General features: G+C 27.9%; 1 protein-coding gene across 8 annotated transcripts in view; it reads left to right on the top strand.

Annotated features, from left to right (window-relative positions):
* LOC107451716 (histone-lysine N-methyltransferase SETDB1-B) overlaps positions 1-19,413 on the top strand; it is a 97,675-nt gene that overhangs the window by 60,297 nt on the left and 17,965 nt on the right. For 6 of the 8 annotated variants that reach the window (XM_087153338.1, XM_087153339.1, XM_087153337.1 and 3 more), the window contains 16 exons: positions 4,207-4,280; positions 5,644-5,859; positions 6,791-6,863; positions 8,592-8,659; positions 9,839-9,867; positions 11,573-11,688; positions 12,991-13,211; positions 13,306-13,384; positions 14,181-14,254; positions 14,342-14,415; positions 14,497-14,555; positions 15,454-15,574; positions 16,290-16,413; positions 16,891-17,043; positions 18,146-18,341; positions 18,937-19,132. In XM_087153338.1, coding sequence (XP_087009464.1) covers positions 4,207-4,280; positions 5,644-5,859; positions 6,791-6,863; positions 8,592-8,659; positions 9,839-9,867; positions 11,573-11,688; positions 12,991-13,211; positions 13,306-13,384; positions 14,181-14,254; positions 14,342-14,415; positions 14,497-14,555; positions 15,454-15,574; positions 16,290-16,413; positions 16,891-17,043; positions 18,146-18,341; positions 18,937-19,132 — 1,873 coding nt within the window. Of the gene's footprint in view, positions 1-2,756; positions 3,851-4,206; positions 4,281-5,643; positions 5,860-6,790; positions 6,864-8,591; positions 8,660-9,838; positions 9,868-11,572; positions 11,689-12,990; positions 13,212-13,305; positions 13,385-14,180; positions 14,255-14,341; positions 14,416-14,496; positions 14,556-15,453; positions 15,575-16,289; positions 16,414-16,890; positions 17,044-18,145; positions 18,342-18,936; positions 19,133-19,413 lie in introns of those variants that run through there. The other 2 variants (XM_016067900.5, XM_016067901.5) reach the window with 2 other exon arrangements.

Below are 19,413 nucleotides of genomic sequence, written 5' to 3'. Positions count from 1 at the left end.
TTCTATAGAGAATGATCGATAATTCATCCCTTTCACGATTGCTTTTCAAATGTTGAACGTATTTTACTAAAACCCAATTCGATGCTCAACTTTAGATGCTTAATTTAGATGCTATTTTTAACTCTTTGTAACTTCCTTATAAACGTTGTAAGACGGCGGAAAAAAAATTGTTTCTTTCAGGATTCTGCAGTATCCTCTGTAATTGTAAAGGGCCTTATGGAATTTTCATGGAATTAAAATAGTGTCATATAAATATCGTCTCCAGTTTGATTAAAATAACTGAATATGTATGTGATCAAAATCTGTCTGACTTGATTTTTAGGTGTATTTGAGTCACAAAATTAAATATTCTATGGCAGCAAACCTTTTTCGATTAGTGTGCCAGTTTACATTACTTTCGGATGGCTAATGTGCCACTTAGAATATTTAAAAAAAAAAATTATTGATTGAAAAAGAATTTTACTTGTTTTGGTTTCAGACAGTCGATAATTTATTATATATTGTAACTATATTTACTGTTTTGTTATTAACTTGCATTAAATGTAAGTTAAACGAAAATTATTTAAAACATATTTTAGTTTTATGTTAATTGTTTTTAAATTTCTTAAAGGAAAAAAAATTATAGAATTCGTAATATATCATTTATTGCCTTTATATTTTCACTTAAAAAAATCATAGTTTCTTTAGCCGCTTCGCATAATATATTTGCTGTTTATCCAAACAGTCTTTTAATGATACAAATAAATCTGATCTCCAAAATCTGCTTGCATTTAATCTCATTAAGTGGAACACCTGCTGCTGAAATTAGCCAAGTCATTTATCTTTGGGTTATAACTGTTTGTTTTTAATAATACACATGATTCACTTAAATAATCAATGCAGTTTCTTACAGTAAATTTGGAGTTCATTGACGATAAGTCTTGCTCAGACGCGTAGGCAGACTTAAATTTTTCTTGACTGAAAACTTTTGAGTAAGATCGTTCCATTATTCAAGGATTAAGTTCTCTGATTCACACACTCCACTTATTCTAATATTTCACCTAATTTTACAAATTCGTTCACCCATGTAAAATTGTACCATCTTGCAAGTTTTTTACCCATAGTGCTAGTTGGTGCAGAATGCGCAATGAAATTACGCAAAAGGATGTTTTACTTCTTTTGCCAGAAATTTTACAACGCTATTATGTATTTCTACTATATTTGGACACCATAAGTTATTTTTGTTATACTAGATACAATTTTCCTTAAGTCAAACAAAACGCTATTTCTACTGCAAGTTCTTGTTTCATTTCATTCATCATATCTTTACTCATGATTGATAAGCTCAGTAATACTATTAATTTTTTCATTTTAGCAATTGTTTCAACCATAACGTGTTCACAGTTTGAAAAATATTGTGTTCACAAATTTCCTTTATGGATGGTACAAAAAGCTATTATTATATAAGCTAATGTTTCGGATGAAACTGGCTTCCATGTTTTCTAGTAGACCACCAAGACGAGTGATTGACAGAGGAGGGGATTAACTTTCTTTAAGACAAAATTGTGAAATGGCTACTTTAAACTATACTTACGCATACTTTTTTTCATAGCTATTGAAAAGAGTTAATTAAACTTTGTAATAATTTCCTTTGTGGTTCTTAAAAATAATAAATAAGTAAAAGTAAAAATAGGAAATTTTGTAAGTATGCCGTATGGCCAGACAGTATGCCAAGGGCCAGACAATATTTGTTGATTAGTGAAAATAATTGGGAGATCCTAGCGACCCCTAATGGTCACGTGTGTTAACATTTTCATGTACAGTACAGAACCCGTTATCCGGAAATCAGAAAACCGGAAAACCAAGAAACCGGAACGAAATTCGATAAATTTTTGAGCCATTTTTAAAAAAAAAAATTTTTCCTCATAAGATTTTAGGATTTTTTTTCTTCTTTTTTGAAAGATGTTTACCTTACCATCATTTTGGAAATAATTATTAGTGTATTCTTTCATCGTTTATTCTTCTTTTTAAGATTATTTCCAAAAAAACATTTTTTTTTGTTGGGTTTAACAATAAACAAACGGCTTTTTGTAGAAATTCAGAAAACCGGAAAAATCAGTTATCCGGAATAGCAATGGTCCCGATCGTTCCGGATAATCGGTTCCCTACTGTATTTCAAATTGAATGTTACCAATTAATTAACTTATATTTTATTTCGCATTTCCTATCGCAATTTTCAAATACAATATGTCGAAAATTGTTCGTTATTTAGAAAATTCAATCTAAACTAACAGCCGACTAGAAAATTAACATATATCTGTTATCAAAAATGCTGTTAGAAGTTATTTAACTTCATGAATTTTTATTTCATTAAATAAGGTAGCATTGTCCAATCAGATGGTTTATGTTATTTTAATAGCTTTTCGTACTAGCACTTTAAATGATGTTTGTATAACATATAATAACTTTTTCTCTGAGAATTTTTTTTATTAGATCATTAAATATAGTTTGGAATTACTTAACAAGTGAAGAAATGTCTGTTTTTCAAAACTTGGTATGAGTTTCTTTGTTAAAACTCTTCATTTAGTAATTCTTATTATACTTATTTACAGTATTTATTTATAAATAAAAGTATCTTGCAGAAAGATATTAGTGCTAGAGAGGTTTGTCGCAGAAAGACTAAAAAAATTCTGCCACAGGTCTAGCCACTTTCATCCATATTTAGTACCTTGGCAAACAAAGATCCTTTAGTACTCGCATATTAGTTTCATTTTTTCAATCGAGGTGGCGCCATGTGCACGATTGGTTTAAGGCGGGATGGTTGATAGTTTTTTACTTTTGATGGGTTTTTCCTCTAGGACTTTTTTATTTAAAAATTATTTTTAACGATTTTTTAGTTATTTTTAGCTTATATTGTATTTATTTGAAATGTATTTTTTAAACTTAACTCTGCTGATTTAGATTTAGTGCTTATTGGTGCGTTTTTTTTATGTCTATGGAATGTAAACAAAGCCTTTTTCATATGAATGAATTTTATTTGAAAGATTGTTTCTAAATCGTATGAACTGTGTCGATCGCATTATTATGAATTATGTAATGTGTGTAATTATGACTATAGCCTTTAGTTCTTCTTTCAATTGATCAATAGATTTCGTCCTAACCAATTTCAATTGTTGGTTTTTCATTTCCAGTTACAGTTCATGAATTTTGCATATATTTAACAGTAATCCAATTTTAAGTTTATTAAAATATATTTAGTTTAGAATATATATCATAAGCTAAAGTTAATTTATAATATTTCGCTTATAAGCTTCAATATTATTTTTTTCTTATTTAAGTTAATTATTGTATCTGTAATAATAAAAGACTAAGAAAATTTCGGTGCTATTTCTCTAATTTTATGAGTTTGGTATTATACACAAATATTTATAGCATTTTTTATATGCTGTATTTGTTTTTTATAAGAGGTACAAATTTAAGTCTATCTTAAATTTAAATTTATGATTTTGATTGTTAAAATTTCTTTCATACTTCTAGTCAGATTTTTATGTGTATTTATTTTATTTTTTGACGATTATTAGAACTAGTAAAAATTTAGTTAAAACTTTATAGAAATTACCCACATTGTATTTTAATGAACTTTTGTATGAATTTTTCACTACTGCCTGAAAAATGTCGATGCATGAAAATGTCTGATTTCTGGAGAGAAATTTAAATTTCAGTCAGGCAATGTTATACAAAGAACAGGGAAATTTTGAAGGGTAAAACTCATAGCACTTTCAGGCAAGCGACAATATATTATTTAGTTTAATTGTTGTATAAGAATCTGGTAGTGGTGTTTGGTGCCTCTGATTTTACCTACTGTGATCAGGTACAGTATTAAACCACTCCATTTTGTATAATTTATTGTAATACCAAGATATGAATAATGTTTGAATGAATGGATCATGCTTATAAATTGGCTAAATATCTTGTTCTTGATTATTAACATGTTAATTGCATATTTCAAAGTATGTTCTGTATTACATTACAGTTTGACTTGCTTTATAATTATTTTATCATCACTATAATTTTTTTTGGTGCTACATATCATAATTGGGATTTTTTTCCTATAAAAGGACTATTTGTATTTATTGACATTTGTCTTGTATCTTTTTTATGATATCTGATTTATCACTATCCAATCTACAATAGCGTATAATACAGTTTAACATTTCTTAATTTTAGATTAGCTATGCCAGGAGCAGATGCAATTGTGCCAATTTCGAATTCTAATTCAGAACCAGATTCTAATATTAAAGGTAATTGAAATATTTAAACATTCTTTTTTATTTCAAATTTTTCTATAATGTGTTAAAATTTGAGATTGTGTTTTGAATATTAACAAGGTTGAATATATGTATTTAATTATTTATTTAATTTTTATAAAAAGTTGTTAGGTTGTACCTCTTAAAATATTCAAAATAAAAGAAATTTTTCTGAATTACCATGAAAGGAGATGGATTTTTGCTAGTGTCATCAGCATGTGTATCGGTCTTGATTGGCTGTTGAAACATGGCATTTGTTTTTGTGTTCAACTGTTTACTCTTTCCATTCTATTTCGAGTAAACCTGCCATGCCATATATGAACTTTCTTAAGTGACACATTCTACATTTTTACCCTAAGAAAAATTTGGTTTATTTCTTACTGAGCTCTAGGACAGGCATGAAGCTATGTAAAACATGAACGAAATAATTATGCTACAAAGTTGCCAAATGCACAAACCAAAAATTGTCACGGTTATAGTAAAATATACATAAACAAGTAATAAATCTAGGCTAAATAAGAGACATTGACATAAAAGAATTATATTTTAACGAATTCCACATTGTATTTAATTTTTTTCACATTAAGTAACATTCTAACTTATGCAGAACAAATTAACTCAACCTTTGCCGTCAGCAATATCTAAATTATTAATATGCTATCTTGTTTATAAACAACCAGCTGGTGCTGAAGTCATAAGTCTGGTGTTTGTTTATCAGTGATAGGTGTCTGTGCATCAGTTATCTTGAGTTGCAATTACACCTAATTGGAATTAATATTTTTTTTAAATTTGCTCTCTTCTTAGTTTATATCTTGAATTTTGTGATCAGCATTATAAAAATGATAATTTATTATTATACCCTTGCTTTTAGATTTTTGAAAGTTTTATTTTTATGTAATTTACATAAACATAATTTTTCAGCATCATCCTAATCTGTTTTGTCAGTTTAAACAGGAATAGAAGTATATTTAAAAGCATATAAATGTTCAGTATTATTAACTGCTAAAGTATTATGCTGTCCAATAAATACTGTATCATCTAAATTTTAAAAACGTTAAACATAGAGTATCCATGAAGCAAAAGTTAACTTATTTGAAGATGTTCTAGTAGATGAGCCACATCAGCCTGATGGCCTGAAATGGACCAAAAGGCAAAAGCTTAACTTATATTTAAAGACGTCCTAATAGGCGAGCTGTATTCGCATGATGGGCTGATCAAATTTCAAATATATGGGTATCATGGGAAAAGAAAATTATTATTGAAAGTATAATTCTTATATGAGCTTGAAAAGAAAGAAGCAAAATAATCGAATCAGGGTATAACACTATTCTTCTACATGTTATTTTTTCACATTTAGATGAAAAAAAGAAAATTAAGCCTTTAGAAAATGGTTTCAATGGACATCATGACACGAAAGAAACAACTCTAAATGGAAAAGCTGTAACATCTGATGTTGCAACTCATTTGAGATTTGACATTTTCTCAAGTTGTAAACAACTTTCAGCCAAAGCAACAAAACATCAAAATAATCAGTTGGTTGAAGAAACAAAAGAAGCAACATCGAAATTTAGAAGTAAGTAATGGTTTAGTATATAATTGAATTTGTTCTAGTTTTACCTTTTTGCATAAAGAAACTTATACATTGAACAGGCAGGAGATTTTTCTGACATTTTGCAGAATCTCCGACTCCCTAAACTTCAGAAGAATTGTTACTATTTTTACATTATTTTGTTGCTTTACTTCGTTTTGTTCTTTTTTTATCGTGATTTATATAAAGTTTAACAGTATGTCGGATTGTCAATGTACCCATGTAGTGAAAGTTTTTTAAGTAATTATGTAAATAATTTAAATGTATCCTTTATGTGTTAAGAAGTTTCACACACTTTATTTATTTTTTCATGTTTTGAGTTGATGCATTGTCAGACTCTTTATCGAAATCTCAAGCCTGACTAAGTATTGCATAAATCTATAATAATATCTCTAAGTATTGCATAAATCCATTTGTTTAATGAAACATAATTTTCCAAAAAACTTTTCATAAAGTACAGGGTCATTCATAATTCTCTCCGGGGTTTCAAGGCGTTATTATAAAAAAAAAAAAAGAAAAGAAGAAGACGAATATGAAAAAAAGAAACATGTGAAATTATTCCGAAACTATTCAAGTTTTACTTACATACATTATAGGCATTCTATGTGTGAACCCTTGGTCACACGGCATACATCCATGCAATAGTCCAGTTCCTGCCCGGAGGGAATTATGAATAACCCTGTACATTTTACTACACACACAAACATATATATATATAAATAAAAATAAAATAAAGAAACATCCAAAAACAATTAATATAATTTAGATCTTTGGTAAATTTGAAGTTAAATCTTTAATTTATAGTTTGAAAATTGTGTAAGTTTCCTTACAAAATTATGTTATATGTGGTAAAATAATATTAAAATTTTGAAGTAAAAGAAAAAAATTAATTAATTTATATTCAATTTTATTTTAGGTATAGCAAGTGACATTGAAATATGTGCAAATCAAATTCGAGCGTTTATAAAGACCAGGAATATTATCTTTATGTATGTATAATGTTTAGTCTTTCTTTGTTTAATTTGTTTTGTCTTATATTTTGTTATTGCTGCACCACTTATTGCAATAAAATATTCACTTTCATTCAATTTTTAAATTGGCCATTTGGTCATTAAACTATGAGGCAATCAAAATTAACCATAATTTACGAAAATAAATTAGAAATGATTTAAAAAGAGCTTATTTTTTATTGTAATAAATTATGTGCAAATCAAATTTCAGCATTTATAAAGATGAGAAATATTATTTTCATGCATATTTATTATTAATTATTTATTAAAAGTATTATATGTTAATTTGGGTGCACCCTTTTTTACCATAAGATATTCGCTTTTAAATACGAATTGATAATGGATGAATTTTTCACATCTGTTAGCCATCAATTTGAATAAAAAATGTAGTTTTTATATTCTACTGCACATACTGTCAAACTTGTTTCTTACAAAACACAGGAACTAAGGCAAATTGAATGTTAAACCACAAGTTGGTTGAAATTAGCCATAAGCTGCAATAATTTACTATAAAAATGTAAAAAAGATATTTTATTTACTCGGAGCATAATAAAATATGTTTGTTTTGTCTGTGACAGAATTTTGGTCCCTTACTTCTGTTTCAACATACAACTTGGTGCAAAATTCCTTACCAGTCACATTTTTGGATTTCAATAAGTCTATTTCTTTTCAAAAATATACTCCCATTTACATTCAAAATTTTTTTGTTGTTGTTCCAGCTTTGCTTAAAATAAATAAAAAAAATTAAATATTAAAACATTCGGTGCAAAATTCAATTCCAGTCACATTTTGGATTCCAATAAAGTTAACAATTTCTTTTCAAATATATACTCCCACTTACTTTTGCTGATTTTTTTTTTATTGTAGAGAAGAAGTTTTCTAATGTTTTTTCATTTTTTTTTAAATTTTACATGCAATGAATATTTAAATGAATTATAAAAAATTCTTCTTATAAAACCAGGGCTTGCAATAAATCAGTTTGATAATTCAATATTAATAAATATAATAAAAAAAAATTGATACAATTTCTAAGTTTATTTGATTTTTTTTCTTTCTGTAAGCATGTCAATTAACCAGAGTTAACTAAATAGTGGTCGAATAGATTCTTAACTTTAGCAATTTTTGTAATGTTTGAATAATCTTCAAACAATTTATTTTATCAAACATTTAATTTTACAGCATTTACAAACAATTAAATGTATCACCTATCTATATTTTAAACCCTTTTATGTTAAGCTAATTTGTTTGACTTTAATAAATGATTATAAAAAATAAGAATATTTTTTAATTAGTAGTTCTACGAGTTCAGTGATTAGCCATATTGTAACATTAATTTCACTTATCTAGGCTTAAAGTTTCAAAATTCTTTGACCTATACATAGCATTTTATTTCTCAGATTTTTATATATATTTTTAGAATCTTTGTTGAAAAAGAAGTAAAAAAGATAATTATACGAACATGGCACTCATTATTCATATGCATTCATCAGACCCAACAGCACAAACTACTAATGATAATTTTTGAAGTTATAACATTATTCTTATTACTTCAATTGAATTAGACAAATATTGCCTAGTTTATCAAACAGTATAAAAATAATTATTATTTGTCCTAAGTTAGAAACTCTTCGTTGATAGCAAAGAAAAGGAAAAAAAAGTTTTGATGTATGTGGTGTCTATTTTAATACTTTTTCTTGTCCGTTTTAGGTCTCCGTTGTCATCTCTAAAATCTAATGCTCAATTTAAGACATTATATAGCAGTGTTTTAAATGAAGGTAAAAATAATTTTTTATTTCTATACTTGTCATTATGAATTGTTGCTGAAAAATGCATAAATTTTAAAAAGCTTATCATAAACAAAAATGGTAAGTTTAATTTAATATGAGTGAATGGTATTGTCTTTCAAATCTATTCTGTTGCAAGGGAAGTGGCAGAGCAGATATATATTAGTTGCTGTGTTGCTACCAGTTGCATTGCATTTTGATTAAACTGGTAAAAGCCACGACCGGTTTTAACAATCTGTGTAGTCTGCTCCCAGTATTGATGGCATCAGAATATTGATTGAAGCGCTATCTAGTGCAATCCAGTTTTAAGACCATGTCAGGGCCTGCAATAGTAGTTAGTAAGATTGCTATTTTAGGACAACACTATTTTGATACCCTCTCATGTTTAGAAAATTAACACTTGCAACCCTTTTTTTTTTTTTAAAAAAATACATATTAAAATATATATTTAGAAGAGTAGGCATTTGTGAAAAAGTTCAGAAGTGTCTTGTATGTTCGATTGGGATATTTAATGTAACTTGTTAAGTTTATAAAATTAAGTTTTTCTTAATGAATTATGTGACGATTCTTACCTTCTTATACCGTATTTAATTGGGTTTTGTAAGGTATGGCATATTTTGTGGTGTATCTTATAAACGCAATGTAGTTATATGTATTCATGTAGTTATATGTAGTTATGTGTATGTATGTATGAATGAATGAATGATTGATGGTTATTTACAATGACTCAAGTATATTTTATAAGTAATTGTCTGTCAGCTAAAAATAGAATTTGAGATAATTATTTATGAGCATGCAATAAGGAAATAATATTTGATATTTTTTAAAAAAATTATTTTACTGAGTGATAGGAAGTTTTATAGTTATTTATTAGAAATAGCTTTAGCTTAAATCCGTGTGAAATCTGAGAATATTTCTTTTTCTTACGCAACATATTTATTTGCAGAGTATTCTCTTAATGAACCGATAAATTCATAAATTAGTTTATTGATAATTTTTTTTAATAAAATCCAGTCTTTTCAAATTTATTATGTTCAGTCAGATCTTATTTTTTAAGTTAAGGTCAGATTTTATGTGTAATTCAATAATAAATTCTTGTTTAGAAAGTAATGTTCTTTTTATAGTGTTTTGCAATTATCTAAAAATTATAATATTTATTATTTTCTCTAGATCAAAAGAAAACAGTTTCTGCCACCCCAGTAAGTGTAACTTTTTTTCCTTTTGTGACATTTCTGTCATTATTGTCTCGCAAGATAAATCTGAATTTAAAAGGATTTTTTGCGAGGAAGACGAGTTCTTTACCGACAGCCTATGGTTATTAACCCTTTCGCGACGGGAAGAGAGAAAGCGCACTTACCTCTGAGGCCGGCAGTCTCTCTCGCGTGCGTCTCTCCTGGGCCGGAGGGTTTTTTGCTGTTATGCCTAATTCCATGAAATTACCGAAATAGCAACGCCTTGTTTAGTATTATTCTGTAGAGTATTTAAATATATTTCTATGGATACTTTATTTACTTAAGTTATTTCTTGTTTAAATATATATTTTACACATTTTATTTTCATTATGTACTTATCATTTAATAACATTTAACATTACATATCTGAAAACTAAATATATGACTTAAAGTTCTTTTTTCGTGTGAAAAATTTTAAAACAGGAATCTACAAGATCTAACTATCCACTAAAAACTAAACCGAAAATCGAAAGTAGCGAGAAAAAAACGTCCGCTGCTTACTGTAAACAAATACCACATGTGAATTTAAAGAGCCATCATAAAACATTCCTTCCCCCTAAAAACCACGTGAATGTACTTTCATCTTGAGTAGAAAGTCAAATCTACATGTATCTGAAACCATATGGACATACAATGCCATCTTTTTGAAGAAATTTTAATTTTTAAAGCGTTCCGAAACACTGGCACAAATGAGTGACGGTCGGGGGTGAACGAGAAAACGCTCTGGCACACGAGTGTGTCAGCCGGGAAGTGAGCGCATTTCTTGCTGCCACATATATGTGACAGTCGGCGCGAAAGGGTTAATGGTAAATTATGTAAATAAAACTGCCTTGCTAATGGGAAAATACCAGAAGCATTTGCCAGTTTTCTTACTATTAACAGCACAGCTTTTATTTAATTTTTCTTCTTGCCATAAAAAATAAACTGACAGTCACACATTTTTTTCTCATTCTCTCTGACTTATAATTTGGAATAAATTAAATTTGATATTTTTACTCTGCCATTTTTCTTGAATTTGTTTAACAAATACTGGTAAATGTCAGACTGCCATATAGATAATATTTTTACTAAAAATAGTCGCTTGTAGTAATTTGTTGTATTAATATTTCTGATGTTGGAGTAATGAAATATTTGCCATGAGTTGGACTGGATGATTACAGCTTGAACAAACAGTTATAACTATAAAAAAAATCTCAAATAGAATTAAGCTAGCATACCATCACTTAACTGTGTGAATAATAATATGAGCATCTGTAATGACAACACAACAACCGAAGTATTTATACATAGTACGGTTGTATCATGGACCTATTCGTAATGTTCCGGGCATTGTGCATATCATTAAAATAAAGAAACAGTAACTAGCTTAGTTGTACAAATCTTACTCCTTAAATTGAATATTTAAAGTGTTATACAAAGGGTATGTTACTCCTTTAGAAAGGTAACAAACTGGAACTTTAATTTTACATTATGGTGAGTGAAGAAAAAGCATAATAAACAGTCAGATCCGGCTGATGGGTCAAACGATTAATGTGTGGACACTATGCATGATTGGTTATTAGCTTTATTTTTCTTTCAAGTTCAAGAATTATTATTATATATCTATGTTAGTATATTTTAACCCTTTTTTGAAAAATTGTTTCAGTAAAGAGTTTTCTGCCTTTTTATTTAGGATCAAAATGCTACAGAGGTCAAAGAGGCTAAATGTTCTGCTGATGTATTAGAAGTTGTTAATGTTGTGAAGACAAAAACAAACCACCTCCCCCCTGTTGGAGAATTCAAAAGAAAGTAATGCTTTATTTTTTAATATTTAATACTTACTAATTAATATACAATCTACTAATTTATAATGGTAAAAGATGCCATAAGTGAAATTTACGTGAGTTGTCTCTAATTTTATCCGTTTTCTTGAATAAATTACTAGGACCACATTTTCCATCCCTGTTTTTAGGAACAACAGTCTACATTTATTGACAAAAATGTCTTTTATTCAGGGAAAGAATCTTTTTTTTTTTTCTCTGATTTTTTAAACATAAAATATTGTTTGCACAAGTATTTTAGCATATATAAGGTATTATCTTGAATCATTGAGATTGCCTTTCAGTATGTGAAAATTCAGTCATTGGGTAAAAAGTAAGTGTTCTTTTTTAAAAATTTCGATACTGTTCATGAAACACTTGCTGAAACTCGTGGTACTTATTTAATATGTGGAGATAGCTAAAGTAAAGCATTCACTCATCAACCCACTATTGAACGGGGGTTACAATTTCGTAACCAACGGTATAGTTGTAACAATGTGGTCAGCACTGCGTGCACGCATTTACTTCCCAGACAGGCTGGTACCCATCAATTTAAAGCTCTGTGAGCTTTAAGTGCCTTAACCATAGAATAATCATGTCTTGGAGATGATGGCATCTGATTTTGTTATCATCACCCGGGTTATTTTTACTTTCATTGCCTATGTTACTTTAGTTTTTGATACTTTAGCAAAGATTCATATTGTAAATATTGACATAACGCAATAAATATACCTTTATTAGCTTGTGGCCTAGAGATAAATGTCCCAATCTTGCCATTTTTTTTAAAAATGATTGCTTTTTTTTTTTTTTTTTTTTTTTGTAATGCCTTTTTTGTTTAAATACTAACGTTTCATTTAGCAACAAAATTTAGTAGTCAGGAAGTTTGGTAAATTGTTTCAATTAAAAAATAGTACACAAAAGCATTCATAGAGTTGTTTAAATGTCATAAATTTTTTTACAATTAAAAATTTAATATAAATTTTATTTTTAATGAAGCCAAAAAATTTTTCCGGAACTTTGCCGAAATTTTCTCCGAACCTCGTTTACGTGATAGGACTCATTCTGCATCCCTGCTAATGTGTACTACATAAGAGACTTAAGTTTTTCTGCCTTATAGGAAAAAAAAATAGTTCATGACAAAGATAAATATTCAGAAGTGTTAGTTACATTTTTGTGTACAGATTATTTTGACATGAAAAAATGTTTTTTGCATTCATTATTTATCTTTGCTAGTTAAAACTTTTTACTAATTTAAAATTATTTTTCTGTAATATTATATTTGTATTTTTAGGCAGCTGCAACCTGGTATAAAAGTGTATGCAATGAGAACTAGTCAAGTTGGAGAATTTGGTGAAGGTGTGATAATCTCAGCTAGAGATTCAGGTGATGGTAAATTATATAAAGTGAGATTTGACAATACAAAAACTGCACCTTTAAAACTCTTTAGTGCTAAACAGCTGGCCTATACGGAGTCACCAGATGTTATATTACCTGTTGGAACTAGAATTTGTGGTATGGTCATCTTCATTTCATTTAATTTTGCATTTTAGATAAAATTAATTAAATTTAGTTTTTTGATTAAAGATTATTATTACTTTTTTTGTAGCTCGTTACTGTGATGGCGTTAGGACAGCTATATATGCAGGAATAACAGCAGAACCTCCAAAAATTACAAACAGTGAAAGGTTAGTGATGGAATTTTTAAACTGAAAGCAGCGTATAAAGTGTGCCTAAAAAATTTAGTAAATAAAAGCATAGAATAAAACATGGAAACAAATGCCTTAATTCACCTTCAAAGTAACATCAGTTGGTGACGGGAAACTTTTGACATTGTCAAAAAGCTGCTTAAATGATCTTGCTAACACTGTCCTTTAACACCAATCTCTTCCATGTTTATTGGTAAGATTTAACAGAATCTGTCGTATCTTCTTAATGTTTCCAGAGTCTATCTGAATGAGGTTAGCGCACCCTGGTTTCATTTATCTCTTGAAATTGTTTAAATCAGTCATGAAATCACTTTCCACTTTTTTGAAATACTTTGTAATTCTTTGAATCAGCCATTTAAAGTAGAACTCAGTAAAATGTTTAATGGAGCAATTCAAAATAGGCAAAATACCTTTCTTACTTTCACTTATCGATTCTTAACTTATTGTAAAAAAGTATATTATAGTTGGCTGTAGGTATGTAACAATAATTGAGCGAAAAAAGAAGACTTGGTTGAATCAAACTCTTGATATTTCTATGCATTCTAAAGTAAATTTTCTTGAATTCACTTAAAAGTCAGTTCGCACATTCTTTTACTGAAAGCAAACTCCTTAATTGTGTTTGTTGAAATCCACAGCTTACAAGAGAACAAAACATAACTTTTTTTAGGCAAAATATATTTTTATGTTCATTCTTTTTGTTGAACTCATGATTCAAATCTTTAAAAAGGCATTTTCTATTTAGATGTTTTTATGATATAAGTTTTATGTTCTTTAGGTATTTGATATTTTTTGATGATGGATATGCTCAATATATTTATCACCATGATATTTTTGCCATGTGTGGTCAAAGTAAGTTTTTTAATATTTAATTTTTGTTTCATTCAAAAAATTGTTTTTCCATTGAATATGACAATTGATTTTTTTAATTATGTTAAGGTAATGATGTAGCTGATGACGTTCATGAAAATCTAAAAGAATTTATTAAAGCTTATTTACAAAAGTATCCAGAGGTAAGAAAAAAATCTTCTTTTCCTTAGTGTTGTTACATTAGTGTTAATTATAATTAATTGTTTTTGTTTTTAATTATTTAGAGACCTATGGTAAAATTACAGCAAAATCAAATTACAAAAACTGAATATGAATGTAAATGGTGAGTTTTTATTTCTCATTATTCTTTATTATTGTTTTGAAATGCAAATATCTTTAAATGTTCACAGTGTAACATATTCTAAAGAGTAGGCCTGAAGTCTTTTAATGCCTATGGTATAGCTCCCAGTTTTTAGACAATAATTATGAAAAACTATGAATCTTGCAAAATGAATTTAAAGTTGTTTTTTTAAAGTAAAGCAAAACAAAATAATTTTAACAAAATTTTTGAATCACTTCTGACCATTTGAGTACCATTTTGAGTGTCAAAAGTTTTGAATACCTTGCTTTTTTAAGTTTTCATAAATAAGTATTTTTATAACCATAACATTTTCATTACATTTGTAATTCAAGGATTTATTTAAAAATTTAATGATTTAAGTAGTTTATGCAAGCAGTAAGTTAAAAAAAAAAGGATGAAATTTGTTTTTCCACAGAAAAAAGTTCAAATTTAAATAAATTCTAATTTATCTAAAGGCAACTCTTTTATTTTATTGTATGACGAGAAGAATATAGATGTAAAACTGATAATTTTTTTTTATATTGTAATACTTGTAAGTATAAATAATTAGCTGTACTCCCTCTTTTGATTTTTGAGACATATTAATAACCAAGAAGAAATATATTCATTATTGTGAGGCAAGTAGCTATTAGTGTGCTTTAATGATTTTTTTTTTAATTTTTTCCCCCTTCAAATTTTTCTTTCTTACTTCTAATTTTGAAAAAATATTGCTTCCTTTTTATGTATGCCTAAAATTTTCTCAATAAAATTATTTGCACTTTCAGTATTGCTTTTTATTATTTAGCCTTGCTGATTTTTTTCAAAATATGTATCAGAGTTTATTGGATGTTTTTACCTTTTGAATCAAAGTTTCAAGTTAAATCGAAGTTTTTTATTTCAGGTGGGACACAAAAGTTTTAGACATTGATGCCAGTATGGTCAAAATGTACTTCATTGAATCCCATAGAACCGAGTGGATTTACAGGGGATCTACTAGACTGAAATTATTATTCAATGAACTTGTAAGTAAATTTGCATGCCTCTTTTAAACTTATGCTAAGTACACTGCATTTATGTTGCATGGCACTTGAAAGATTTTATTATATGTTAGATATTGTCTTTCATGTTTTAAACTAATAGGATTCCATTAGTGTATCATGTTTTTTTTTTATATTTATTTTTTTTATACAAAATTTCTAACTTTTTAGATTTTTAACTCATGACAGTTGTGTAAAATAGGATAAAAAATCCAATGTAAGTTCTTGTTTTGAGTAAAATATATTGCATATAAAAATTTGAACAATAATTTTACCGAGAAATACTTGGCATTAATTCGGTTTTAGTTATGTTCCGTCGAATACGATGTCTAATTTCAAAATAAAATTGCCCTCATAATAACTTAAATCAACAATTGTGACAATAATAAGTGTGTTACAAATAATAGTAACAAATATCACTACTAGTTATGCTTTAGAGATATTGAATAATGGAGTAATGCTGTTAGCTTTTGTGCTGAAAAATCAGTTTTCTTGAAAAATCAGTTTTCTCTTATGACTGCTCTTTGTGTCTTTTTTTTAAATATATTACAATCAATATAAAAGCTTTAGTAAATAGTAGTAGTCTGATATATTTAATAGGGATGATTGTGCATTATTTAAGTCATTTTGACACCAAAAAAAAGCAATTTTACTACATACTTGTTGTTTATTAATTAAAATTTAATACTTTTATAATTAGCAAAATGCTGAAGAGCATCGTCGTGCTGGAGGTAAAAATCGAAGACACAATATAGTTCCTCGTAAGCCACATCAACCATATGTTGAATATACAAGAGAAGAAGAAGTGGTTACATTAGACTCAGGTAACTGGTTTATTGCATACTTTTTTTGCTTTTAATTTAAGTAATATATCAAGTAAAAAATTTTTGTTAATAGGAAGTGTAGTTTAAATTTTTATTATTATTTTTTTTGCATTTGTTTAGAATTGAGTTGAATTACTGTAGTGATTTATAAATACAGAATCAGACATGACAACTATACTTGATTTGTCGATGTTGAAATTGATGATAAGCAATTAAATCTTGTCTAGTTTAATGATATAATACTTCAAGTTAATGATTATTTCATGATTATAAAAAATTTTATTGTGTAGTTCAAGAATCTTTTTTTTTCTCTTTAAAAGAAGCTTATTTAATTTTTACCTTAAGTAATTTTCCCCTTTGAAATATTTTATGATTTAACTTCATTCCCCTTTCTGTCTTTAAGGGTTAACAAACTAAATTAGTTGGCATGTAGTATTTGTTCTATCTGTTTAATGTATTAAAACATTTTGTTTTCAGATGATGAAAATGAAGTTCAAACCACAGCGAAATATCTCCATCCTAGGAGAAAAACAGGAGGTAGTCAATATCTTAATGAAGCGCCAGTTCGAAATAAAGCTCGCAAATCTGGGTCTGGAGCTGCTGCACCGAAATCTCGTTTTGCAATTTGCAGTAAGTAGTTCATGTTATCTCTTTACATACTCTTTTAAATTAGAAAGTTGAAAATCATTCTGTTAAAATATAATGAAAACAAGCTATACAGGAATATTATTGCATGCTCCCCATTTATATTTAACCTGATATTATATATGTGCTATCACAATGAGAACTTTTTTTTAAAACTCTGATTTATACCACATGATTATTCTATGTCTATCTTAACAAGGTGAAGTTTCCAACTTAAGGAATGAAATGAATGTTATACTTTTTTTCTTCAGATTTCGACGATAGACTTCTTTTGCTAAATTGTTTAGGCCTTATGTAAATGGAGTGTTAAGAAAGTGTCCATATTAGTGGAACACTCTTCTTAAGCGTAGACTCGTTGCTGAGTGGTATTTGCCTCTACTTTTGAAAATGAGCCATACAAGGTCATTGATAAAGACAAGGTCATTGAAAATTGGCAAATAGTGATGTGAACTGTGCAATTTGCTGAAATTTGCAAAAGGTGCAATTTGGTTTGTGGTGGTATGTAAAATTGAAAGCAAGGTAAAAGACATACAGCACATTCTGGAGAACAGTCTATAGAGGAAACAATTCAAAGAAACTAGAAGCTTATCAATAAAAAGTAGGGCATCCAGATGCTTTCCTTAAAAGAAAATGTTGAACACATAATAATATTATGTGTCAACCTTAAAAAGTGCATTGCTTCTCAGTGGTTAGCAGTAGAATTAGGACACTGTATATTGTGAATTAATTACTGAGTTACCTAAAAATCCCAGTCATTGCAACAAGTGAAACTAATTCCAGAGTCACTTTATCAAACAAGGATGGAGATTGATTATTGTCTTAATGCCTATTATGAAAGATTCCTGGTGTAAAGATAACATGATATGAAAAAATATGACATAAAACCACATATTGAAATACTACACATATTGAAATACTTTATATTTTGGTACCAAATTTATATTCTTGCATGTTTAATAATTTGCATGATACAATTTTGTAATTGCAACATTCATATTCAGTCACCATGTATATTAAAAATATGAATTTGTTTATTGATGGTTCTTTTTACCATACCAATTCTTATAGTATTCCAATTCTATTTCAGATGTACCTTTAAAATGTCGTACTCCAGATATAAAATCTCATTTGGGATACAGAGAAATTCGTAGGAGATACTCTTTTACTAGAGTAAATTTTCAAAGGCATCCTACAGATACACTTATATGCAAAGAAAAGGAAAATCCTGCTAATTTAAAAGGGCAAAATCCTATGCTCATACCTATACATCTTGGATGGGAAAGGTACATTTTCTGTTATATTTATCATTAGAAATATGTGGATATATCAGTTATTACATGGTGGTTAAAAAACTGTAAAAGTCAGTGAATTTTATTAATCTAGAAAAAATAAAATGTTTTGTTAGGAAACTGTATCAAAATACCCCAAAAGACAGGGAAAATAAATGAATTTGATTTTAAAGTACATAAAAGTGCCAATAATAAAAAAATAGAAAAAAGCAAAAAAACAAGACCAATATTTTTGAAAAAAATAAATATTGATCTTGTAATATTTTTTTAAAATATTAAATTTATTTATTTTAAAATGTTAAAATATTTAATTTTTTTCAAAAATCACTCTATTAGCAAATAAATTTTTTTTTAAATATTTTCTTTTGTGTAAGAATAAGACATGACTAATAATTAGTGAATTTTATGTCACTGGTTATAATAAACATAGAAATTTGACAAAATCAGCCTGGTAAACCAGCACAATATCCTTCACAATATCCAAATGCTAAGCAATCTGAAATTTTGATTTATTTCAGGAATAAAAATTTATGAATAATACTATTGTTAATTGTGCTAACTATATACATGTATATTTTTCAAATTTTAGACAAGTGAGAAAGTATAAGAAGAAAAGGAGTACTAGTACTAGGATTAAAATTATCTACAGGACTCCATGTGGAAAGCACTTGCGCTCCTTAGAAGAAATTCAGTTTTATTTATATATAACATCTTCTCATATTCCAATTGATTTCTTTAGTGTTGATTACCAAGTCCTTGTGTTTCGAACTTTCCGACCAAAGGAGGTAAATTTAACCTTAGTTTTGTTTTTATCTACTTTTTGTATATATTCGAAATTTTTTCTAGTTGAGGTGGTTTGCCCGCACCTAGCACAATAATTAAGGCAGTGAGCTGTCATGGTGGAGGTCCGGAGTTCTGGTCACCTGTGGCAGCTTAAAGCCCTTGTAGTTTCAGGACAATGGTTAGCAGCTTGTCTAGGAATTAAAACAGGCAGTGTGCATTGCTAACCACATTGAAATCCACAATGTGCAACTTTAATTATTAATGTGAATTTTCATATTAATGT

Source organism: Parasteatoda tepidariorum, chromosome 10, assembly GCF_982258835.1.
Source record: "Parasteatoda tepidariorum strain Cologne lab strain chromosome 10, Ptep-v5.0, whole genome shotgun sequence".
In the NCBI taxonomy this organism is placed as follows: domain Eukaryota; kingdom Metazoa; phylum Arthropoda; class Arachnida; order Araneae; family Theridiidae; genus Parasteatoda; species Parasteatoda tepidariorum.
The sequence above is the reverse complement of the archived record's forward strand: the minus strand, read 5'-3'. Positions and strand labels throughout refer to the sequence as shown.